The 25,454-nt window shown below is 49.7% G+C and overlaps 1 protein-coding gene across 10 annotated transcripts in view; it reads right to left on the bottom strand.

The window, feature by feature from the left end:
- Inpp4a (inositol polyphosphate-4-phosphatase type I A) overlaps positions 1-25,454 on the bottom strand; it is a 109,836-nt gene that overhangs the window by 13,424 nt on the left and 70,958 nt on the right. For 2 of the 10 annotated variants that reach the window (XM_029475146.2, XM_029475021.2), the window contains exons 12-24: positions 24,442-24,546; positions 23,757-23,865; positions 21,820-21,837; positions 18,327-18,510; positions 16,979-17,197; positions 15,862-16,117; positions 12,645-12,677; positions 8,119-8,291; positions 7,091-7,214; positions 6,233-6,359; positions 5,820-5,960; positions 3,285-3,382; positions 181-293 (exon numbers count right to left, since the gene is read on the bottom strand). In XM_029475146.2, the coding sequence (XP_029331006.1) occupies positions 181-293; positions 3,285-3,382; positions 5,820-5,960; positions 6,233-6,359; positions 7,091-7,214; positions 8,119-8,291; positions 12,645-12,677; positions 15,862-16,117; positions 16,979-17,197; positions 18,327-18,510; positions 21,820-21,837; positions 23,757-23,865; positions 24,442-24,546 (1,700 nt within the window). The remainder of the gene's footprint in view (positions 1-180; positions 294-3,284; positions 3,383-5,819; positions 5,961-6,232; positions 6,360-7,090; positions 7,215-8,118; positions 8,292-12,644; positions 12,678-15,861; positions 16,118-16,978; positions 17,198-18,326; positions 18,511-21,819; positions 21,838-23,756; positions 23,866-24,441; positions 24,547-25,454) is intronic. The other 8 variants (XM_021170851.3, XM_029475272.2, XM_029475213.2 and 5 more) reach the window with 6 other exon arrangements.

Genomic DNA, 25,454 nt, shown 5'->3' with positions numbered 1-25,454 from the left:
TCTACCACCAGGTGTTGGAGGAACCTGGGCAATGATGTCCAGTGTCCTCGCACACTGCTGAACTTACGCAGTGATGACCTTTCCTTGTGCCCTTGTGGTTGGAATGTGACCCCCTCCCTGATGTCTTCACTAGTGACTCTTGGAAGGCACACCGTTACTCTTCTGCACTATGACAAGTACCTCAGCAGCTTGCCAGAGGATGTCCACGTTCTTATTCTTGCGTGCATGGACATTCTGTCCCAGAAACCGCAGCAGCTCTGGAAGGCAGGTCTGACTGCGAGATCGAGGTAGACCTGGATGAGAAGAGGGAAGAGGGGGCCCACTCAAAGATACTGGTGCTGCAGAAGTATTCCTGCTTCACAGCCGGTAGCAGGGGTATAGAGGGGAGTGTTTGCAGATTTAGACATGGCCATCTGAGCCCTGAATTTCCTTCCCTGCTGTCAGTGCCACTGTCAGAGGGTAGAGACTTTATCTTTTGTTGGTTTTCCCAAGAGGCTGGAGGAAGAATGCCAAAAGACTACAATTCCTCAAGCCTCTTGGCCCTTCAGGGGGCAGTGAGTAAGAAGTGAGGGCAAGCTGTCTGGTCTCCAAACAGACATCGGGATGCAGAATGCTTGGAGCAATGGGTCTTGACTAGCAAGCAGATGGAAACCTTGGGAGATTCTGCAAGTGCAGCCTCAACCCACACTTGAAGGAAGAATTTCTGAACGGCCTAGGGATGTCTAACCCCATCAATCCTTTTCCACTGCGGAAGTTGCCAGGCCCTTGCAAGACCTCCTTAGGTCATCTTGCTTCACTTAAGAAACCTGAGACAAAAGTCAAAGACAAGGCAAGCACTTCTGAAGGTTGTGGGATTTTTCACACACATTAAAGAAAAGGGTCTCAATGCCATGTCTGAAGAAACACATGAGTCTCCAAGCAAGGGCAACCTTCCTTTGGTGACACAGGCTCCTGTGAGAATTACTAAGCATCCTCACTTGGAAGAACATGAAGCAGGCGCACACAAGTAAGAAGCCTCCAGCCTGTGCAGAGTCTGATGAGGCTGTGGGAAGGGGAGCTTCATCTTGATCAGGGCACTCACCATCCAGAGGAGACAAAATGGTCTCCCAACTTCCCATCAGCTGCAGTCTCTCCCTGGCCTAACTTGCAATGCTCATTTTAGTGACTACCTGCCCACTGATGGGGCTTGTGGACATGGGTGTAGTCAGGTTCTGGGAACCACAGTTCACTGACTCTTTCCTGGGGCTCACAAGCACATGGCCTGCCTCTCCTTGGCTTCCTGGCCTCTGTGTCTATAGACCTTCTCATTCCCTGGACTTTACCCTTAATCTATCTGCTTTTGTGCCTCTTGGGGGTGAGGCAGGGGTACTGGCAATGCCATAAACTGCCCACCTTCCAAAATGCTGGCCACAGCACTACCCTTGGTAATGTTCATTACTCCCACCCTACCCGCCATCACAGTTCATCTTGGTTCTTTGGCTGATGGTCCAGTTCCCTGCAAGTTCACAGCCTGTCTGTCCCCTTATAGCAGTAAAAATAAGATGCCACTAAGACTGGTGTGGCTTTTGACCTGCAGTTTAGTCTGGGCAGGGACTAGAGGCCAGAGACACTCATGAAACATTCTGTGTGCTGGAAAGTTTCATATCAAACCAGCTAGAGTTGTTTTAGAAGAGCAAGTCTGCAGTAGATTTTCTTGTTGATAACTGATGCTGACATGGGAGGCCCACCCTATTGTGTGATGTCACCCTGGCTGGTGGTCCTGAATTCTCTATAAGAAAGCAGACTGAGAAAGTCATGGAGGACAAGCCAGTAAGCTACACTCCTCCATAGCCTCTCCATTACTTCTTACTTCCAGGTTCCTGCCTTGAGTTCCTACCCTGACTTCTTTTGATGATAGACTGTGATGTGGAGTGTAAGCTGAATAAACCCTTTCTCTCCCCAAGTTGTTTTTGGTCATGTGTTGTATCATAGCAACAGAAGCCCTAACTAGAACACTACAAAAGTGTCAATATGCTAGTTCTCAAAATGTTGGCTTCAGGGGACCTGGTGCTCAGTGAGAACCTTGTAGTATGCCTCTGCCCCGGACCATGCCCCATCATCAGCAGGTGAGACTCAGTCTTCCTGGGGCTCCCACTCTTCCAGTATTTAACCAGCATACCCAAGAGGCCAAGCAGAGGCAGCCTTTTCCCAAATAAGCACTGCCAAATAGATGCCAGTGCCCTCTCCTGGGCCCTTCTTAACCATACACACACAGGGTCCACAACCAGGCAATCCTTCCATTCCCTGGACACACACAGTAATACACACATGAGTAATACTGTCTCATGATTCACAGTGAACAGGGACAGTGCAGGGTATTTGGCCTTGTACTCCCTATCAGTGTTCCCTAACAGTGCTCCCTAACAGTGCAAGTGTTCTCTGCACTGTTTCATCATTGGCTCTAAAGTCTAGGTCCATCTCACCTTTAGGAGAATGCAAGACAGGCTGCTTATCTCCCCAGTCTATATACTGTTCCTCTTTGGAGCCTACCCCCACATAAGAGAAAACTCTCCAGTCAGGGACAGGTCTATGCTCTATATGGAACCCCAAGAGGCAGAGGCTTGGGAAGTTCACTGGGATGAATTCAAAAGACCTGAGCAGCTAAAAGCTCTGCTGAGCTACTCTGGGGTTTTCCTCCAGTGCTGTGGCTGCCAGAACCCTCTTAGACTATGTCCTCATGTCGAGGACAGAGAACTGTATGTCAGCACAATGTGGAATTCCACTGCCTCTGGGAGACTGAGGCAGGGTCATCATGCCCATGAATATTCAGGAGGAAGTATCTTTTCAGCATCTCACTGTATAGACCAGGGACAAAAATACACGGAGAGCTCGTACAGAACTCTTGGACTGTCTCCAAGCCCCGCTCCTCCCCCCCACTCCCCCCACCCCCGGTGCTCCCAGCAGGTACACATAGTCTGCCACAGCATGTGCTAGGGAGAGGCAGAGCACAGTAGCAGGAAACACTACATCGTGTCTAGAGGGAGAGACCAACTGCAGAAGAGGGGAGCAGAGGTAGGACACCGCAGAAGTTTTCCTGGGTGGCGCTCAAGCCAGAAGAATGGGGTCCCAAACACATATGAGGGGCAGAGAAGGAATCCTCTAATACATCCGTGTAGGATTTGTGCACAACACTGCAGTGGGATGAGCTGGGCAGTGCTTAGGTCAGAAAACAGCTGGAGCTCGGGCATCCAAAATGAAGGCTGCATGGGCAGTGTGGAGCACATTCCGAGGAAAGGGATACTCACAGTCCTCCGGCAAAACCTCCTTAAACTGCTCAAAGTAGGAATTTAACCGCACCAAGCTCTCCACATTGATAACTTCTTGTAAGGACGTATCTCCAAACCTTGGGGAGAATCAGGACATCAGTGGAAGGGCCATGTCATTATCAGTAAGTTGAAAGCTGAAGGACATCTTGAGGATTTATTCTCCCGAGTAGATAACCTGCAAACCTAAACCCCAACTCTCTCTCCTTCCTGAAGCCATCTCTAAAGCATTAGGGAGGAACTTCTCAAGCAGAGGCCGCTGAATCTCACTACAGGCCTGCCTAAGGGTACACTGGAACAGGGTTCAGAAGAAGTCTGTCTCATGCAAGTTCACATGGAAGACTTCGGCTCTGAGCACTCGTAAGAGGTGACCGGATCCTGATGGATTCAGTGATGAGTTCCCAGCTAAATCTCTCTGAGGAGCTGGGGCCTAGTTGGAGGAAGCAGACACTGGGGCACATCTCTGAAGGGTCAGCCTTGTCTTCTGGCCCTTCTGCTCTGTCTCCTGCACATCATAGGGTATGCTGCTCTGCCCCACTGTGATTGCTACACCATGATCTTCTGCCTTGCCATCAACAGGCCGAGGAGCAACGAAGACAGCGACTTCTGCAACCACAAGCCAAAGCCAACCCTCACTCCTTTTTTTTTTCTTTTATGGTTTTAGAGCTTTACTGAAGAAAGGCAGAGAGAGAGAGAGAGAGAAAGAAAGAGTAAAGAGGCAGAGGACAGCCATGGCCACGTGAAGAGAGGGGAGAAGAGAGGGGGAGAAAGGGAGCAAGAGGGCTAGAGAGAGAACAAGAGAAGCACGAGCCAACCTTCACTTCTTATGGTTTTTTATCCCATTAAAGGTATTTTGTCACAGCAACAATAAAATGGCCTAAGGCACCAGGCTTAGAGGCTGAAAGGCCACATGTGTGTCACAGGCTCTCATCTTATATGTAAATATGTAATATGTCTTCCTCCCTCAAAGGCACCTAGGAAAGAGGACGGCAGTAGGGGTGCTGTGGAGAGCAGGGGCTGTGGAGAGCAGGGGCTGTGGAGAGCAGGGGCTGTGGAGAGCAGGGGCTGTGGAGAGCTTCTAGAGCTGCTTCTAGGAAACTGGCAAGAATATCTGACATTGGGCTAAGACAAAGAAGTAAGCCCAAGAAAAATACAGCTGAGGAATGTGTTCTTTGTATCTTTATCATCTTGATAAGTCCCTAGGAGCAGTGACCTCAGGACCCTTGTTTATGCTTTGTTTGTGCCTTAGAACGGACATTGTATGTGCCTAGAATGATATAAAAGCAGACTAGAAAAAAGTAAGCCCACCTGAGCACGTGCTGGGGTCATACCATAATGTTGTCTATTGTCTCTTTCTTTCTTTAACCCTCATTCCCTTCCTTGAGACCCTGCTGACTGACTGAGCTGGCTTGGTCAAGGAACCAAGGACATTCTGCTGGGGTCTGAAGTCACTCTGCCGTGTGAACACTAAGTGTCCTCTGGGCTGGCCTGGGGCCTTCCCTCTTTCCTCATCAGATAGGTCTAGCCTGTGCCCACTACCTGTTGCAAGAATGACCACACCAAATGCCTGAGGTAAGCAGTGGATGCTACATGCATGGAAGGTGCTAAATGGTAAATAAACAAAAGGGGGGGGGGGAGGCCCTGCCATTGTGCAGTCTGAGACCCAGGCCCTCAGCCCAGCCTGCTGCCACACTGCTCTATAAACTGCCAGCATTCTCCTCAAAGGCCGTATTCCCTCCTGCTCAAGACAGATATTCACCCTGCTGCCCACATGGCTCTCTGTGTAGTAGGCACTTGCTCCTGGGATTAAGGGAGGTTTCCATTCTGTGAAGTCTTCCCTCATCAGAAACAAAGCAAATTTGCTATCATGCTGCTGGAACAAGCAACCAAGCCAAGCCAGTTCTGCCCATTCTTCGACTCCACCCGCTTCTCGGCTCACAGTGCCGGGTTTGTCTCTGTCCTTTCCAGAATGCAGGGAATGCCAGTCTTCCTCCTGGGACACCTCCAGATGCAGCTCCCACATAAGCCACTCTCCACAAAGTAGATTCTTCTAGCTACTGCCTCAGGGAGGCTCTGTCTCCTGGACTGGTGCCTCAGCCAGGCCCAGTTACCATCTCCTCTGAACTTGATCTTCTGCATTGTCCTGAGTTCGGTGAAGGCACTGACCTACCTACATGTCCAATCTAGAAGCTGAGACCACAGTCTACTTATGTTCCACAATACCTGCCCCCGCTCAGCCAGCCCTTCTCAGAACACACCACACTCTGCTCCAGCTCTCCAGCTCCACAGCACTGCCCTGGGGCCCAGCCTCTTCAGCAAAATCCTCACATTTCCCTCACAGCCTTTCTACCCATGGGCAGAAGTATGACCTACCTAACATGCCACTCTGATCCTGCCCTGCTCCACTACAAGTAGTACACTATCTCCCAGTGACAAGTGTACTTCTCAAGTTGAGGTGGGCTCACACCCCCAGCTCCATGGACACTGAACCCCAGCTGAGCAGGCGCCGGCACACACCTCTCAGCCAGTGTCTGTTGCTCATTGATGCCCACGTTGAAGAGGACAGGCTGCACCCGCAGTAGCATGCCACTCTGGATCTCTCGGGGGAGGGAGTCAAACAGTGGGCCTGGCAGAGGGATCCGCACGTTAAAGCCGTCCCTAGTGGAGAGAGGAAATGCAAAGTGGGGTGAGGTCAGGACGCTGAGAGTAGAGGACAGACCCAAAGCATACTTCAGAGCCCTGGGTGATGCCCTGGCCGGTGTGGTTCAATGCCCACTCAGACCTTTAAGGAGAAATTATGGGATTGGTATGGGTCTGGGAAGGCTATACGCAATGCTCTAAAGGAGTAAAAGCAAAGAACAGAGATGCATGTGTCCCACGAGACAGACACAGTGATGCCCGGCTGCTGGCAGAGTGTTAGATGATCTTACCGGTTTCCTGTGATGACCGGCAGCATGTCACTTGACGCATTCGAAGTGGCCTGAGTGACTTTAAAGGTCACATTCCTCAGGTCCATGATTCCAAGGCTCATGTCCTCCAACATGGCCAACTCCTCTCCTGAAATGAATCAGAGATGGGTGATATCAAGGCCTGCCGCTGTCCTCAGGACATCTGTGAACAGGGGCCCGAGGGCATCGATGGGAAGATGTTCTCTGAGACAGACTCTGCATAGCAACACTGCAGATGTGGCTGCAGAAACGGGCACTGCCCTTCTCAAGCTTCCTATGCACAGAACCTCAAAGGCCCACACTAGCTCTCCCAGGATGGGAACACAAACAGTACACTAACATTGCTATGACCACCTCCTTCCACTGGGTGGGTACCTCTTCAAGAACCCATAATCCCAAGATGAACAAGTACTTTTTCTAAATGGTCCATTTTCACCTTCTTGGAAGAAATACATTTAAGAAAAACAAACAAACAAAAACAAACAAACAAAAAAACAAGTCTGGGGGTCCTCTTCCCCTTGACCCAGCAACTCTCCTTCTCAGCTACAGAAATGTGCTCATGTAATTATAAATGTCTGCAGTATACAGGTGTCACTGCACCAAAAATTTTAGTGGGAACAATTCAGAAGCAGCCCAAGTCCTCATCCATGCTCATCAGAAAGACGTTCAAGGACTATAACATCACCACTGCATACCCTGGGGTATGAGAACTGTGCAGGCCCAGCACCTAGCTCTCTGTTACACTTCCTAGTAATGTTTGAACTTATTTAACCTCTGGAAGGAAGGACCAGTAGAGGCTCAGATGGAACCACCTTTGTGGCCCTGGGCTAGGGGTCTCACCGTAGGTACTCAGCAGGCTCTCAAACTGGGCCAGAAGGCCGATGGTGTAGAGCTGCCTCAGGAAGCCACCGTCGTGCAGGCAGTTCCTCAGCTTGATGATAAAGCCACAGATCAGGGCTGTCAGCTGTGGAGGAAACAGGGTGACGGTGTGAACACCGGGTCTTCCTCTCCATGTTCTAGTCTCTTTATTCCCACTACTAAGGGGCATCAGCAATATGTCTTATCCCTCGGGGAGGACTGGGGGCTGGGGATCCAGGGATGCCCTGGCTCTAAGACTACAGTAATCCAAGGCTACAGGTTTGTGGCACCTGACAAAGGTGGGCTTGGACTGGGCTCATGCCTGAACTGAAACTTTATGGAAGCTTAGAATCCCCCACAGGGAAAGGGCCCATCAGACCACACCAACCCTCCCTAAGGGAGGTTTTCTGTGGGATAAACAGGCTTCCAAGCATCAGCAGGGGAACTCCATAGAACCAGCCCCACCCAGCTGCTCTCATCGTTAGTTTATTGCTAACATCTTTTGACTCAGAGAGCAATCGCAATCTTCTGCCCTGAGTGATAACTAAAATCTTAAATGGAGCCCTGTGACAAGCCACAGAACTTGAATGCCTGCTCTTTCAAATGCACTGGCCAATCCATGCGGCCCTCAATGACATTCCTTGTACAGAAGAAGAAAAGGGTGACAAAGAAGCGTTTGCCATTGGCCTGCCTGGTGCTGGGCAATCCTGTCAGAGCTGGCACTTCAACTGAAACAAATACTCATCAATGAGGCGGGATCCTTCCTGCACCTCTCTAAGTAAACTTGTGGTGGCGCACGCCTTTAATCCCAGCACTCGGGAGGCAGAGGGCAGGTGGATTTCTGAGTTTGAGGCCAGCCTGGTCTACAAAGTGAGTTCCAGGACAGCCAGGGCTATACAGGGCTGTACAGAGAAACCTTGTCTCGAAACATGGCCACCTGCTTGGTTCACAACCGTTTTTTTCTGAGGTAGAAGGTGCATATGACTGCTCTGTGTCCTCTGGAGCCTTACCGTTTGGCAGAAGACGACGTCACGGCGATACTGCAGGCTGAGGTACGAGGCAATGGTGGGGGCACTGTCCTGCATGAGCAGGAAGACCATGGCTGCCTTTGCCTTGTCGCTCATCATGGCCACACAGTCTGTGAGGGTGGTCAGCAGAGGGTAAAGGGCCTCGCTCCACTCACCTGCACATGAGCGAGAGGCTTGTTAGCATTCAGAAGAGAAGCTTCAAGAAGCAGGCCCTGCAAAGCAGCATACCACCTGCCCCTAACCACTGCCCCACCCTTCCTCTCATACCCCCAAGCCCCTTTATGCCTCCTGACCCTGCTTTCCCCACCACACGGCCTGGAAAAGCAGAACTGAGTTCTGCCCAGAGCCAATGCTGCTCCATCCATCTGTCTGCCCCTCTACCTGAACTGCTGAGTAAGAAATCAGTTCTGCTCTGGCACTGTCCACATACAGCACTTACCACTTACCCTACAGCTCCTAGGAACCCTTCCCAATATTCCAAACTAGCTGCTGAGGGAAACAGCAAAGATGTTTCTGCAGGTCCAGAAACATCCCATGTGTAAGAGGAGCAAGCTCCATCCACAGCATGGTGGTTCCTGAAGTCCATAAGGAAGCCCACAGACGGGATGTATGTCACGGCCCTTCCCACAGCAAGGTGATGCCTCTACCCATCTCCTCTTACTGCCCTCAACCGCCATGCCCTGCTTGTTATCAGCTATCTCCAGCTCAGCTCTTTCAGAGATGGATGGAAACTTCAACCCCGAACCCAAATAACCCTTTAAAAAGAGCCCCACAGGGGCAGAGCAGCACGAGGGGCAGCTTTGGTTCTGCCTTTGTTTCCTCCCTTCTTGGAAGACATCAAAGAGAGAAGACGTGGCATGTCCAAAAATAGGCTTCAACACATCCCTACTTGGGAAGCATAACTCCAAACAGCTCAAGGCAGTGGACATCCTGAGGGACAGAGTCCATGCTGCGGAGGCCTCAGACCAGCACCTGCACTGCCAGAGAGGAAGAGAAGGGAGCCTTGCTCGCTTTTCTGCTATCTGGCTAGCACTTGAACTCCCAAGAATGTGTAGAGGAACTTGCCCACACTCTGCAGCCGGCCTCAGTACACAGAACAGTCTGGGGTTGGAAATGATCTAACTGGATATGCAGGCACACTATATGTGGACAAGGGTTTTGTCTGTAATGGGAAAAAGGCCAGGCTTAAATTTAGAATCTAAGACAGAAAGGTCTTTAGCAAACCTGACACAGTGACAAAGAACACTGGACTAAGAAGTGGAAAATATGAGTTGCAGGCCTGGCTGCTGTGTAGTGGCCGACACAGGCAAGGCCCTGACCCCTCCGTCACACGGGACCTTATTGGGAAAATCAGAGAGAATACCAGAGAGATGCCCAGACCACACTCTCCCTCTGGACTCCTCAGGCACCAAGTGTCCTGCTTCTTTAAAGAACTCTAAGAACAGATTCTGCCAGAAATGGGCAATGAAAACCAGGGGGTTATAGCACATTATTGGGAAAGGTAAAGTCAGTGAGTCTTGCGTCATAGCTGGGTATGGTAATGTATGCCTGTAACTCCAGAACCTAGGCAGCTGAGGCAGAAGGATAACAAGTTCAAGGTTAGCCTGGGCTACATACTAATATCCAACCTCAAAAAATAAAAGCAACCTAGCATCCCCTGTCCTGCAAAGACTGCTCTTCAGTAAGCACTGCAGTGCTCAGGTCAAATGCAGCCATCTTTACTTTGCTTTTCCAATCATCACGTTTACACAAGTCATAGGATAACCATGGTTATTTTAACCTAAAAATAAGCAGCGTAGACAAGCTGTTTTGTTCAACCAAGCCAAGACTCCTCGCACAACTTTTTAACTTTAACTACTCTTTTCCAAAAATGAAATTCATTGCTGGGCAGTGGTGGCGCACGCCTTTAATCCTAGCACTTGGGAGGCAGAGGCAGGTGGATTTCTGAGTTCAAGGCCAGCCTGGTCTACAGAGTGAGTTCCGGGACAGCCAGAGCTACACAGAGAAACCCTGTCTCAAACAAAACAAAACAAAACAAAACAAACAAAAAAAAACCCAACAAACAAACAAACAAACAAACAACGAAATTCATATACCAATGAATTATATGCTAAACTAGAAAAAGAGGAGTCTAGAAGAAATGGCTAAAAGGCACTCAGTACTTGTCTTGGAAAACGGGTGGTTTGATCCTTGCAAGAGGGTGATCTGACATCTTCCCAGGTAGTCTCAGGCAAGGCTGGATGGCCGGAGTCCAGTAAAGGCATCAACCACCATTGCCAGCATTTCTCAAACCTTCCTGTCTTCTCCACACAGAGAGGACATGGGCGTGGAGGCTGAGAGCCATCCCAAGACACAAACAGAATGGACATCTGTGTACATCTGCCTGACTCTCAGAGCCGGTATCTTTAGTAGTCAGCCTGCTTCTACTGAGCAAGCAGCAGGAGATGGGAGTACTACGTGTTTTACATATGAGTAGAAACACAAGTTAAAACAATTCCAAGCCAAACTGATTTCAATGGTAGCACATTGTATCTACCTAGAGCTGGCTGGGATGTTGGAGTTGGTGAAGGGTTTTCAATGTGCTACCTCAAAAGGAAAGACAGTGATGACTAGTACTTTTATATTGTTTTATTATTGTTGAATCAGGTCAGCTAAGCAATGTCCCATGTGCTGCAGCTGTCCCACTTCTGCAGCAAACTCCTCAGCTACCTGCTACCTGGTGACAGCTGCTGCCTGACAGCCCATGGCCCACACTACTTTAGGTAGCAGCTTCAAGTGTTCTTTCCACCTATAGGCTGCTTTAAAAAGAAAAAAAATTAACCCATTAGTGTGAACAAGAAATGAGAGACAGAGTATGTGTCTGTATGTTTGTCTGTATGCTTGTGTAGTATATGCATCTATGTCCTCACATGTAGGTGTGAGCATCCATTTGTACACAGGTAGAAATCAGAAGTTGATGTTGATCGTCCTCTCTATCACCCCCAGCCCCTTACTCTCTCCGTGAGCCTGATGCACACTAACTGCCTGACCTCCTGACCAGCCAGCAAGCTCTGGGACCAGCCTGTCTCTACCTTCCTCCCCAGTATTGGGCTTAGAGACATGCTCTGCCACTCCTGGCTTTTTACTCAGATCCTCATGAGTGCCCAGTGAGCACTTTACTCCTATCAAAGAATCAATGTCTCCAGCCTCTGGACTGTGTGTATTTAATACAGGACTCGTGGCAGGGAACCATTTCTAACATCAATGTGGAAAAGCTGCCAGTGCTTCCCAAGAGGATAAGAGTTCTATAAACCAGGCATCTTCTGGGTGCTGATAGAAACCAGAGTGGAGAAAAAGCCTGAACTCCCACCACAGGCTCACAAGGCTACCTTCTCTGGTTCTCACTACTGGCCATGGACCCCAGACTACCACATCACTGAGGCTCTGTGAAACCCACTATCTGAAGGCTCTGGCTGAGTCAGACACCAGACAAGTGAAGAGCAGGGTTAGCTGTGCATCCACTAAGACTGAGTGACCCCAAGGCTCCTCCATGACCCTGGGATCTAAGACCCACTCAAGGCGGCTACACTGATGTTTGGAGAACAAGGACTACGAAGCAAACGGGGAGGAAGGATGAGCCTGGTTAGACACTGGCTTGGTGCACACCATGCCAGTGGGCAGAAATGGCTCTCTGTAAATCCTGTGCCCATCACTTGCTGTGCTCTAGATGTAACACAGGTGTCTTTCCATCTTATACCTACTCAGAAATATGCAATCTTTGGTATGATCATCTAGCTGATTTTTAAGTAAAAATCTGTTTGGGGAGAAAGGCGCATGCACACTGTGAGAAAACCACAAGCTGTATATAGGAAGCCTGTCAGGAACTAGATCAGGGCTTGGTGCATCTACCACAGTCTTTATAGAACAGGAGAACCAAAAGGTCTCCACAGCACTAACTGAAAACAGGTGATAGACAATAAATATAATGTTATAATGCAGGCTATGGCCAGGATTTAGCTCAAGAATGAAGTTCGCAAACCACTGAGGTAGAATCAGGGGCCTTAAGTTCTCCAGGGAAATTTTCAACAATAATCCCAGCTAAGGCCCAACCCAATGTCTGATAAGAGTTCTGAAGCTGTGTCGCATTCAGAAGCTGCCACAGGAAGCTGCACCACCACATTCCCAGTGGACACGAATCATCCAATTGTGCTTTCAAGAGCTTCGTGCAAAAGTCCAATGAGTGTACAAGGAAGATCTACAAACACGTAGCTTTCTAAATCAGATCGCCCACCACAGGAAGCCCAGTGCACTCAGAAATAAACCAAGTACAAAGGGTTCAGGGTGCAGAGGAAAAGCACAGCGTGCCTGGTGGCCATTTCAGGCATAGTCCCCAGTCCCACCTCAGACAAAGGAAGTGCTGAAATAGTCTCCTAACTACAGGAACACAAAACAACCTTTGATAATTGAGCTACAAGCACTACCTGAGCATTTAAAAGACAGCAGCGGAGCCTCGAACGCAAAGCACGTACCTGGACTGGACTCTTCAGGAGGGGGGCTGCAATCTGCACAGAAATGGAGGGCAACAGGGATGATTAAGGAGCAGCACACAGTTCAAACATGAGCAGCTCAGTCTCAGAGCTACTGCATTAGCAGCTTGCAGCAAGGTGGTTCAGCACATGGAGAAGAGGCCCGGGGCTCAGGCCTCTTACCCAGTTTCCCAAGGGCATTCCTGCTGCTGGGAGCAACTGAGCCCTCTCAGTAGTGAACAAGTTATTCACCAGAGTCAGTATCCATGTTGCTAACACTTCAACATAAAATGATCTTCAAGATGATTGAGCCAACACACACAATGTCACAGATGCCAGGCTGACAACACACAATGCCAGATGCCACACTGATGATGATGCAGAAATGGAGCCCCAGTCTAGCTTACACCATCAATGAGAGAAACTAACCAACCTAGCATGTATTGCCAACTGTGGAGCCCACTGCCCTGACTGACTGAGGAACCCAGAGCTCAAGATCTACTGCTGAGCTCTAAACTCGTAAGGCCCAACGATTCAAACCATACACAGAAAGAACCTTCAAACAGGCAACTAAACTAAATGTAAAACCTGTATCATTTGAAAGATGGCTCCAAATAGGAAACTCCTCCAGCCAGGCTGTCCCTCCAGGCAGGCTATCAAGGTCTTCAAAGGGTACCCATTTTGATTCTAGTTCGCTTTTTCTGAGTCTTACTGAGATGTGCATAGTTTTAATTTCACATTTCCCTTTAAAATGCTAAAATTCCTAGTTAAATGGACATGCCATCTGAGAAGAGAGAGCTTGAAAAGGCATCAAAGGAGTAGATTTCCATTTCATTGTGTGTGTGAACTTCAGTTCAGAGGCTGTCTGTAGGAAACTGAAATGAGGTGGCTTTAGACTCCAAAGGGTGGACAGAAAGAATTCAGGAGGCTGTCGGGAGGGAGGGAGTCAGTCGAGGTCCTTTCTCTGCTGTGTTTGGACATGACTCATGAAGCTGACAGGAGGGAAAGGAAACATAAAACCTCTTGGAAGCTGAAGAACTCGGCCAGACCCAAGACCACCAGTTGACAGGGGCCCTATGGGTGTGAAACAATGCAGTCAGCCATTCTTAAGCCTCTGTCTGGCTAATGAGAATTATCCCAAGCCAATCCCAAGCCTTGAAAAACTACACACTTTAATTATCAGGACTCTGGTCTATGAATGAGGAGGAGAGTTTGGGAGCCTGTGAGTGCCTGTGGTGATCTCAAACAGCAGGGTGGGACCATTCCTGGGAGAGTTTACTCAGTTTAGTAAAACATAGCTTTCCAGCCCAAGGGGAGAAATGAGGCTCCTCTGGCAGTCTCGGATCAGTGGCTCCCAACTGTAATCTTAAATCATGGAGTCCTTTGAGATCTGATAACCACTATGAACTTTCTCCCCATTCACTTACAAATTTCAGCATGTGGTCTCAGGGGTATGTGAGGCTTGGGATGTATCTACAGATCCCATCTTAACAACTCAGTAGGTAATCTTAGGGTTACAAGAGAATGGGGTTGTACATAGATCTTGGGTTAACAATTCAGCAATTGAGAAAATTTTCCCACCAGGCTAACCAGTCAGCAAGCCTGTAGTGCATGTTCTTAATTAGTGATTGACATGGGAGGGAGGGCCCAGCCCACTGTGGTTGGTGCCACTCCAGAGCAGGTGCTCCTGGGCAGGTATATAAGAATGCAGGCTGAGCTAGCCAGAAAGAAGTATTCGTCCATGGCCTCTGTATCGTTTTCTGCCTCCAGGTTCTTGTCTTCAGTTCCTGCCATGACTTTTCTGGCTGATGGGCTGTGAGCTATGAGCTGAAATTACCCCGTCCTCCTCAGGTTCCTTTTGGTCATGGTGTTTTGTCACCATCATAGAAACCTTAACTGGGACAAGCACCCTGGACACGTGAGTCACAAAGACAAACAGTCTTATCACATAACATACTAGCTCCTAAATTTAAAAATACCTAACCATTTTCCTCATCTGCAGAAAATATTTTAAATTACAAAAAAAGTCATATATATTTCTTCTCCTTCAGTCCTGAAGTAGCCCTTCTCATTCATTCGTGGTAGGCAAATGGTCTACCATCTAACTACATCCCTAGACCTACAAAAAGTTCATATTAAAGAGAAGTAAGTAATGAACTTGGAGAAAAAAAATTAAACAACAGGAAGATAAGAAGAAAGCAAACACAAGCTAGTTCCATGAGTCTATCACAGGCTTGGGAAGGTGACAGCTGTAACCCCAGCTCCCTGAGGTGGAAAGTAGGTGACGTGGACATTGCAGACAGATGAGAGGCAAAGGACATGTCACACAGAGATTTATCAAGAGACTGATGAAGTCACATGACTGCGCTCGAAGACACACGACTGAACTCCATGGTTGATGTCTAACTGAGAATCCTTCATCACACAAAGCCCGGCCTGCACACTTTGGCTGGACTTAGCTTGATGATCCCCATGGAGATGAGAGGGAGGCAGGAGCTGGGTGCTGAGCCAGGGCTTGACCCAAGTATTCTCCGGCTCTTATAGGAAAGGGTGAGAGGCACCATAGAGAGCCAGGCAGCCATTTGTTCAGGCACACCAGTCCTCAGCACCTGGGCTGTTTTGAGGCCCATGTTCACCACACCCTGTGTCCTTTGTGAAGTGTGCTGCTGCATGGCATTGCTCTGTACTCTCCACCTAAGAGTGGTGTCAAACTGGTCAATCTAGCTTATGTACCATGTAACTGAGTTACAAGATGCTAGGCGCCATGCTTCTGCTGGTAAGAGTATGCTAGCCAATGAGAGCCTGAGGGGCTGCAAACACCCTCATCCAGCAGAGTTCCTACAAAGCTTGCTTTTCAAAAGTCAGTCTACCCATCCCAACACAACCAAAGTAACATCACAGAGGCATCTGCATCAGCCGCCATCAGCTTCTCAGGTCAGCTTACAAACCTGAGAAGACCTCCCACCGTGGCACTGTAGCCCAGGAGGGCACCATCTGCACATGGTGGTGATGCAGATTCAGTCGGCTCCGGCTACATGGGAAGACAGGAGCCCCAACCCTGCCTATGTGCTGCATGTGCGTGGAACCCCCAGCCCTGCGCTGCCTGCCAGCCCTCCCTATAGTCTGCACTGGGGAGGCACACATGGAGTCAGAGACACAGACACACGGAGGTGAGGCGGCACGGGCTGAGGCTGCGTGGGAAGCGTGGATGCATACGCACGTGTGCTTGAATGAGGATGGCATGCGGCAGTGGGCATGGAGGAGGGGCATGTCGAGGAGGGGGCGTCACACAAGGGGTCCTCCGGTCGGATCCAGTAGGCTTGGCTGTCCCGGTTACCTTTCTTGCTGGAACAGGTGCTCGAACAGGGGAAAGCGTCCTCGCAGCCCTCCCCATGCAGACGCTCCTTCTGCAGCAGCTTGTCCACCCGCTGAATGATGCACTCCAGGCTCTTGTCCACATTCAGCCACACTTTCTCCTTCAAACCAACAAGACCGTCTGGGTCAGATTGTGCAACAGAAGACCAATAACAGAACAAGCCTGCCTCCATCTCTCCCCGAGTCCCAGCCCAATGATGCCCAAGTGGCCATTCAAGTCAGAAATGCTTTCTAAGGCAACTTGCAGCCTTGTGGTCACTGACTGAAAGCCTGGCAGACATCCTCTGCCCACTCTGGAAGACAGATGGCCTTCCAGATAGGCCTCACCTGACAGTCCACAGAGCACTAAGAGCTCAGCCCTGCCTCCTCCACTGCGGGCTACCTACAACCATCACAAAGGCTGCGTTTCCTTCTGATGGACAGTAAGGGAAACAGCTGGGTAGGGGGTGGGGCCTGAAGGAAGAGAGGGCAGGCTGGGAGGAGCTGCAGAAACCCACACAGAGCACAGGCTGCCAGGGCTGGTGGAGCACTCTGCTGCCAATGAATAATTCAGTGCTTCCCAGGACGCCTCTGAGCTGTAACCCCAACAAACTACAACAGGTTGTAGGATGTGACCTTTTCTAGAGAGACAAGGATCCAGCTCTAGGCCCACACTGGAACCATGAAGTGACATAATGTCAGGGGCAGAGGCAGCCTGGGCACCTGAGCCTCTGCGTTCAAACAACAAAAAGTCCTAACAGGTGAAGGACGAGCAGGGGGCTGAGTAAGGGGAGAGGCCTGACTCCCAGCAAAATCACGTACAGTTTATATATACTATGGTCTGAAAACAGTCAACCTAAATATCAAGTGGCCCAAAGCCACCTGGGAAGCAGACCTGGAGCTTGCTAACAAAGGAGCTGGCACTCTGGGTGGGACGTTCTATAGTTCAGAAGCAGCACCCCAGGCAGGGGCAGCAGACTCACCCACTCCTCCTCATGCCAGTCCACCTGCAGGGAAGACCGGCTGCTTCTCCCTGCCCACCTGGCCATCAGGGTGTCCTGGTCATTCCGAAGCATCACCTGCTCCTCCTCAGTCGAGGTAGGGGAGGCCTTGGAAGCGATGTAGTCGGGCCGCGCTGCATTCAGCCCATGGATGGAGTTGGCCAGCAGCTTACAGTCACAGACAGTCACCAACTGCCGAGTCTGCAGGTTCACACAAACCAGGGCTGCTAAGTGTGCTCTCTTGCAGAAGCAGGGAGGCAAAGGCTAAGTTCCCCCCACCCATCCTGTTCCATGCAGCCTGCTAAGAAAGCATTCTCAAGGATATCTAAATACAAAGGCAACATGGGATAATCTCAGCAAGACTAGAGCACATGGGGTCTGCTTGAGACGTGTTTATCCCAGAAGGGCTCAAGGAAGATTAGAAGGGGCTGAAGAATCCTATCTGTCATTTTCTGGCTCTGCTTGCCTTTGACCCTACATCACTGGAGAAAAGGGCTCACTTCCAGCCTTGCCAACAGGGTGCACTGTGCCTAGCCCCTGGGAGTGGTTCCCAGGGATCACACATTACTTTGGTTCAACTGGGCTCCTGGCATCACCACTCTCTCTCGCCTTGGAGACTGCAACGGGAGCTCGGCTGTTCCTAGCTTTACTGCTAGGAACTATCACTTCCTTTCCCAGTGGCCCTGGTCTGGGGGACCCATGTGAAGGATATAACACATTCTGAGCAGGAACAACAGCACCCAGCAGCAAGGCAGGTGTGGGTGGAGAGGTGCAATGGAAAGGTGTCTGAAGGGAAAGAGTACCAAGCATCAAAGGTGGCTCAGCCACTCTCTCAGTATGCAGACATGTTTATGTAATTTTTAAGTCAGGATTGAGTTGTGGCTCAGCCACTCTCTCAGTATGCAGACATGTTTATGTAATTTTAAAGTCAGGATTGAATTGTGGTTAAACAGAACTTTTAAAATTAATTATATATAAGCCAATAAGGTTATACTGCTCATTTCTTATGACTGAATAATTGTTCTATAGGTGCTGACTAAGATGTCACCATGGAAGCTGTAGTCTGTGTGAGTCCCAGGAAAGTGAATGCAAATTTACTTGCTGGAAGACGCCATCAACCCATTGGCCTAAAGCTACAATCGGGGCTCCAACTACAAGCAAGTCACAGACTTCCCTACAACTTTATGGATTTAAAAGAAAAGCTTTCAAGGTCACCACAATGGCTCTCCATCTGGCTCTGGGCACTTCCAGGTTACCCTGGGTGGTTTAGTAGCTTCTAGAAATGTAAGAGACCTCTCCAACCCACACGCAAATGGGCAGCCCCTCCTACCTTGTCTGCCAAGATGGCGAGAGTCCTCTCCAGGCCAGTAGCAGACCTGTCCTTTGCAGCCCTTGAAAGCCGTTCTGCGTAGTAGCTGACCTGGGTTTTCAGGGTGTTGATCTGGGCGATGATCTCCTTGGCTCGGGTGATGTCCTGTGGTATGTAGATGATGGACTGGCCGCTAGAAGGTGTACTAAAAGGAACAACAGGTCCTAAGGGGCTCTCCAAGTCATCCAAGCCACCCACAACTATCCCTGAAATAGAGGGGTTTTCTTGGTAAGTTCAATCACTGATGGGCAAAGGTCAATCTTAGAATATTCTTTTTTTTCTAAAGAGAAGTGTAAAATGTATATAAGACCAAGACTTTTGTGTGTACTTGTACCTGTACGTGTCTTTATATTTACTACATACATGTACATGTATGTGTATAAATACCTTGGAATATCACTATAATAATTACCCAATGCTGGGATCTTACCTAGGAACTTCAGTAACTTATAATCAGTCCTTCAGATCTGGGATCTGCTTACAACTACCATAGTCTAACAGACATATACATATATATGTAAACTTCTCCATGTGGTCAACAGGGCCTTCAGACTTCCTGTAAGCAGCCTTGCATAGACCTCCCATGTATTGACTTGAGCAAGTTCCCAACATCGGGTTCCTTTCTCTCTCCTGTTTCAGGCCTTCCTTGTGCTGACAACACTGCACTAGAGAAAGCTAAGGCTGAGCCAGCCAGAGGCAGGCCCAACAACTCAACGCCTCTCAAACTACAGCCCCTCCTCCCGCCCACCTCCTCACCACTGTGCAGCACTCTGGATGTGTCTGGGAACCAGATGTCAAAGGGCCAGGCCAGCTGCTGCCCAGGTAATCAGGAGCCTGCGAGGGGCCAACTCCATATTCCCTGGCTTCACAGGTGGGCCAGCATGTGTGGCCATCTGAGGTGGCAATGATAAGCTTATGTCTCTTAGCTCAGGTCCCAATCAATCAAGCATTATAAAGTTGGTTTTGAGACCATCTGAGGATGCTTGAGAAAATGAGACATAAAAGTCACCAATGCAGGAGTGGTGATTCTGGGATGTGAGGGAGGATAAGGGAAGGAGTGCTCTCCCTTCTGAAACGAAGGGCTGGCCTTGAGTTCCAGGGAGAAGGGGCACCGTGGAGAGTAGAGGGTGACTCTCATCACACCCTACCTCACTTGCTGGAGATGAGAGTCACCCGAGACCTCTCCAGGGAGAAAACACCACTCCCCTTTGTCATTCTGGACTACAGGGCAAACATGCAAACACCACAAACCAAACTGCCCCGAGAGAACCACCACCACCACAAGCCCACACACCACAGCGGACACGATGGGTCTGCAGAAGCCCATGCAGCAGATGGCGACTGAGCCTGGGCAGCACAAGCATCATTCCACAGCACTGCCCGCAGGAGCTACTTTCCAATCTGCAATCTCTCTCCCAAATGAATAGCTGTCGCTTGGGACAATCAGTTCTTGGAAATACATTTTGAAGAAGAATTAAAAAAATAGAATCTGTTCTTTCTGGTCCTCAGCCTTGAGAGTCTACATGGACTATGTGCTGTGTGTAGATCTACTGTTGCATATGTCCATGGCTGCGCACACTCTGTTACAACAACATCCACAGGATTGGTACATGGAAGTACATTGAAATTGGCAGTACAAGTTGGCAAGTTCAAAGAACTGCTCTTGGGAACATCAGGAATGCATACATGCATGTACTTAACTCCAAAATCAGGAGCCACACAAAGGGGTGCAGAGGCTATGTTGCCTTGCGGTACACAGGCCTCCGTGGGAGGGGCCTCTGTGTTCTACTCCCAGCTCTTCCTGCAACAGCTCAGTAGGCAATGGCCTATGTGTGATGCTTAGGCTTCATGTTAGACTCCCATCCAGGGTCTGCTGACCCATTCATACACACAGTGGAGGCCACGGGCTAAGCACCTAGCACATGAGTATCAGAGTGCAGTGCCTAATGTGCACTTGCTCTGGATACAGAGAGTAAGGCTGCCAGTGGACAGTCCCATGGAACCAGGTCCACCGCCCCTAGGGTTGGATCAAATCTTTGAGATTTGTTTGCCCCCTTCTCCCAGGCTGGAAGGTTCCCGGCTGTCTTAGGAGCTTGGTTCCCTGGAGAAGAGAGCAGAATCATAGGAGTAACCAGACCCTTCTTCCCGAGGCACAGAAGATTTAGTCTTCAGTTAAGATGGAACCTGATGAACTTTCCAGATACGGTGCACATGAAGCACCTGGGTTGACATTTACCAAGAGCCCTTGGCTCTCCATGCTCCACTTGCTGCTCATCTCTCAGACCTTAGGGATCTGACTCCTCCTGCTATGGGAAGGAGTGAGCCTCCGTTCAGAAAGCCCAAGGAGGGAACAGGGATAATATTCTGAGGGGCTGTGGAGGACGAAGGGGGAGTATCGTCCGTCCCAGATGCTGTCTTCCCTCCCTCGGGACTTCTGGGAAGGGACCCCACAAGGGAAAGCTGGCGAAGCTTCTTCTTGGGTGTGTTTGTGGGGACTCAGACTTCCTGACATTGTGTTTCCAGCAGAGCCCTAGCATGTCAGTGAGGGTCTAGCCCCAGCCCTAAAAGATCATGGGTCATTAGCTCAAGATAGCAGCATTTCCCACAGGGCCGTGGGGCCTCCTCTTGGTGAGTTGCTGGTTTCCCAGTCTGGGACTAATGAGGAGATCCTAGACAGACATGGTAGCTTCTGGCTCCCATGTAACACTCTGGAGGAAAAAGCCACTCAGCTCTTGCTCTGCTGCCCAATGGGAAAAACTGACCTTAACATCACCATCATTAAAATGAGCACAGTACAAAAGTATTACAAAATGTAAACCGGCTCCATCAGACAGAGGGAAAGTGAAAACTCAAAGGTTTGTGCTGGGCCTGAGCGAACTGGGCCTGATGAATACACAGATCTGTATTCCTGGCTACTAAGGACTAAGGCAGGAGGATTACAGAGAAAAGCTTTGGCTGTAGGATAAGTTCAAGGCCAGCTTGGGGATACTTAGCGAGCCCTGTCTCAAAAGAAAAAAATGTTAAAATGGCTGAGGTAGCATGTGGGGATAAAGCTTTGCCTACCAGGTGTTGAAAACAAAAAAGATTCCCAAATGGCCTTGGATGGGTAAGACAGCTCACTGTGTAAAGGTGTGTGCGCCGAATGTACCAATGGGCTGATGTGATGCCCTGGCACCCAGGGCTCTCAGTGAGCTCTTCTGCATCCTTCGAGGAGGCAAACTGAGCCCTGTGTCCACTGAGTGCAGGAAGAAACTGCTGTCAGGCCATAAAGGAGGCTGCAGATGGCAGAATGGCTATTCATTATCAAAGAACATTGCAGCTGGAAGGAAGAGCTCTGCTGACTGGGAGCCACGCGGCAAATGGGATGGAGCCACCCCAGATGAAGGACAGCACGGGCTTTCTCTACACAAGAGCAAGAATCAACGTACACTCTCTCCACAGACAGAAAACTCACCAACACTCCTCAAAACTGCTAAAGAAAAAAAAAAAAAAAAAAAAAAAAACCAAACGAAGCATTAGCGATTGTTAGCAAATACCACAGGCAAAGCACATTTTAAAGGCTGACTGGCATTATTTTTCTCTCTCTCTCTAAATACTTGGATGTAATTTGTTGAGGCCACCACTACAGGAATAAGCAAACTTATGAGTCTAAAATACTTATTCCCTGGAGGAAGTCTGCAGCCTGTGCTCAAGCCCCAGGGACATCCCATTGGGGCCCAGAACATGTGTCTGCATGTGAAGGAAAGCTCAGAGAGCACAAACTGCTGCAAAGGTGGTCTTGTGACATCACTGCTACGTTAATAATATCCATGAGAATACCTGAAAGACCCCAGAGGCATTGGGAAACCAGCTTTGAAGCCAAAATGTAAAGTTATCTAGTATCAAAGCTGCAACCTTTCACACACAAGGGACAACCAGGTGGCCTCCTGACTGGTCACCTAGAACGAATGGACTTTCTCTGTCAGGAAGCCATGTCACCTCACACACTCACTCTTCACACACACACTAACTATGATGGAAAATTTACTCTTCTTCCTGCTCCCTAGGATGCTGTGGATGTGAACAGTAAGGAAAGCCTGAGCACGGGGCTGTCTGCTCCGTAGGAAGGAGTCAGGGCTGCCTGATAGACTCACTAACATGCTGAAATAGCTTTGCTGTGCCCAGCTTTTCCCTGCTTTTCCTCCCCATATCCAGGCTAGGTGACACACACTGGAAGGGCAAGCACTCTGAGATGTCCTTTTCTGCTTCCTGCTCCATCTCTGGCACCGCTGACATCAGTGGCACTCTGACCTGCCTTCCTGACTCCACAGGCTCCTCATGGGCCCCTGGTCTAACTTTCCAGCATCCTGACTCAGTGACACTCTGACCTGCCTTCCTGACTCCAGCCTAAATGTCCAGCATCCTGACCCAGTGATGCAGTACCCTCACTCTGGCCACAGCAGCAGAACTGGACAATAACCAATCAACACCCACTCGTGCTAGGACCCTCCTCTACCTGCTTCTACCTGCCACCATGTAGGAGTCTCTGGGAGTCCCTGGACCTTTGCTTCCTATCTCAAAAAGCATTCCACTCTCGGATCAAAGGCACATCTTGCTGAGGCCTCCTGGTACACTTGGTCTTAACGCCTCGCACTTGACAGCCTCTGTGCTCATCCACCTGCCACCTTGCCCCTTCTGGGATCAGAGACCTGCTCTGTTCTCTCTCCCTTACCTGACACACATGCATGCTCCATAGAGGCTCAGTCAGACTCTGAGCACAGTCTCCTTGCCAGTGCTTCCCACTGCACACACTGCCCAAGGACCTCACAAGGCTGTCACCCTGCTCATTTTTACACTCGCACCCTCTGATCACATTTACATTTTGCCAGGTGACATTCTGGATGATAGATACCCAAGGAATGCTTCAACTGGGAGGCCTTTCCCCACCCTGCCTCTCTGGCAGTTTCTTGCTCAGGACAGAATTGACAACCCTCTAGATCCTTTCAGTAGTGGGAACACTTGCCACTGCTGTCCTTTAGGAAAGGACACAGAGTGCTGGGGGCTTTAGGAACTACAGAAATGATCCTTGAAAATACAGTTTGTCAGAGGCTTTCCAAGCCTGGTGCTCCAACTGCCCAGAGACTTCAGAGGAGCTGAGGTCTCAGGCACTGCACACAGGTGGCCGGCTGAAGCAGCTCCCTGGAAAGACTAGACTAGTGGCCAGGCGCCTCACCACTCCCTCCCCTCAGCCACACACACACAGAGCAGCACAGGGTCCCTGAGGCAGCTCCTCCAGCCACGCAGAAGCAGATCAGATGGCTGGATGCTTTTGCAGTTCCGTTTGATTCTCATTTTAACTCACAAATGTCGGACACAGCAGTACGAGGACCACAGATACCCTCCTTCACTTACTGTTTCTTGGCCTCTTCAAACTTGTGCAGCTTTTTTCGAAGACCTCCTGACTTAAAACCTTGGCAGTGTGCTGCTGGAGCTCCAATAGTGACGACATCGTAGTTCTGATCTGAGCAACAGAAAGCTTTCCTCCGTTACTCTGGGGTCAGGCCTACAGACAAGCCAGCTGTGGCAGCATGGATAGCATTGTGGGATCTATAGCCCGCATGTAAACAGCCTCTGGCTCCCTAATCCTACATCCAGAGGCCGAAAGAGGGCTTGCTGAATCCAGCACTAACTATTCAGTAAGAAAACCGAAAGGTAGAGCCACCACCTGGGCTGCTAAATGCCCACTTCTTCCCTTCTCATGAAAGGGCAACTTTCTGCCAGAAAAACAAAAGGAAGCTTAGATAGCTAAGAAAGGGGTTTGGACTTTGTAACTGAAAAATTTCAAAGGTATTGGGTGTTGGAGAAGGGAGGGAGGGAGGAAGGGAGAGAGAGAGAAAGGGAGAGGGAGAGAGAGAGAAAGGGAGAGGGAGAGGGAGAGGGAGAGGGAGAGGGAGAGGGAGAGAGAGAGAGAGAGAGAGAGACTCTTGCTGCTCAGCATACAGGAAAAATGGGCCAGATATAGGGCAACTCAAAGACCAAGTATACAGGAAGAAAGAAGCAGATCATAACCCAACAATGGGGTGAGAAAAGCAAGTACCTGAGCCTCCATCATCTTGAACTCGCATCCGTTGTATGTGCAGGTTTGTGGGAACAAATTCTAACTTTTTATCTGCTTTCAAACTGCTTGCTTTAAAGGAAGGACCTAAGAAATAAAACAAGAGAGCAGCCCCTTCAGCATGCACCATGCGCACCTAGGAAAGCACCCAGAGGAGCAGCTACACGGAAGCAGGCCTAGCTCTACAAAGGCCTGGCAGACTCTGAGTGCCACTCAGGACAGTAGGCTGGAGGACAGCTCGCAGCAGGGGACTGACTCTGAATGCTCTCTGCCGAGCAGAGCCAGAGATCATCAGCTTGTAGAAGGCTAGAGTGGTGGTGAGGCCACTCCTCCTGTGCCTCAGTTCAGAAAGACATGCTACACAGATGTGACTGTAGATGGGGTGGTGCCACCACTACAGAAAGCCAGTGGACCACCTCAGACACTGCCTGCCAGCTCTATAGACTGCTATCATCCCAGAGCCTTGAAACTGGCCTTCCTGGAACAGCACCTCTCAGTCTGAAATGAAGAGAAGGCCTGCACCTCACCTTGAGTCAGCCTCCATGGCACTCACTGCCTGCACTTTCCAATCCATTTCAGTAAGTTCCCTCACACATGCTTGGGCCTAGAGAGGTCCAAGGATGTGATCAGCACCCACAACCTCATTTCTAGAGTCAGAATCCAGAGCTAAATGAGGTGGCAGACAGCCACTGTGTCCTGCCTCCAGGAGTCTGGAAGCCACACTGTGACTCTCAGACTTGCACTGTGCCTGTCTTGGTCACTGTAAGAAATATAGCCAAGGCCTGTGTTTAGCTGAGAGTCTAGAATAGCTGGATGCTTCCGACATTGGAAAAGCTCTAGCCTAGAAAACTCAGGTTTGCATGGGTTGCACGCTTTCTCGGGAGCATCTCTCCAGCATGGGCTGGTGCTTCAACCCCTCAGGCAATGCTCCACTTGGACTTGCTCCAGCTTGAACCAGTCCCACATACCAGTATCTTGCTAAGTTTATGAACAAG

This window comes from Mus caroli, unplaced genomic scaffold (assembly GCF_978045245.1).
Source record: "Mus caroli unplaced genomic scaffold, Mus_caroli_1 scaffold_1, whole genome shotgun sequence".
In the NCBI taxonomy this organism is placed as follows: Eukaryota; Metazoa; Chordata; class Mammalia; order Rodentia; family Muridae; genus Mus; species Mus caroli.
This window is presented reverse-complemented; position numbering and strand designations above follow the sequence as displayed.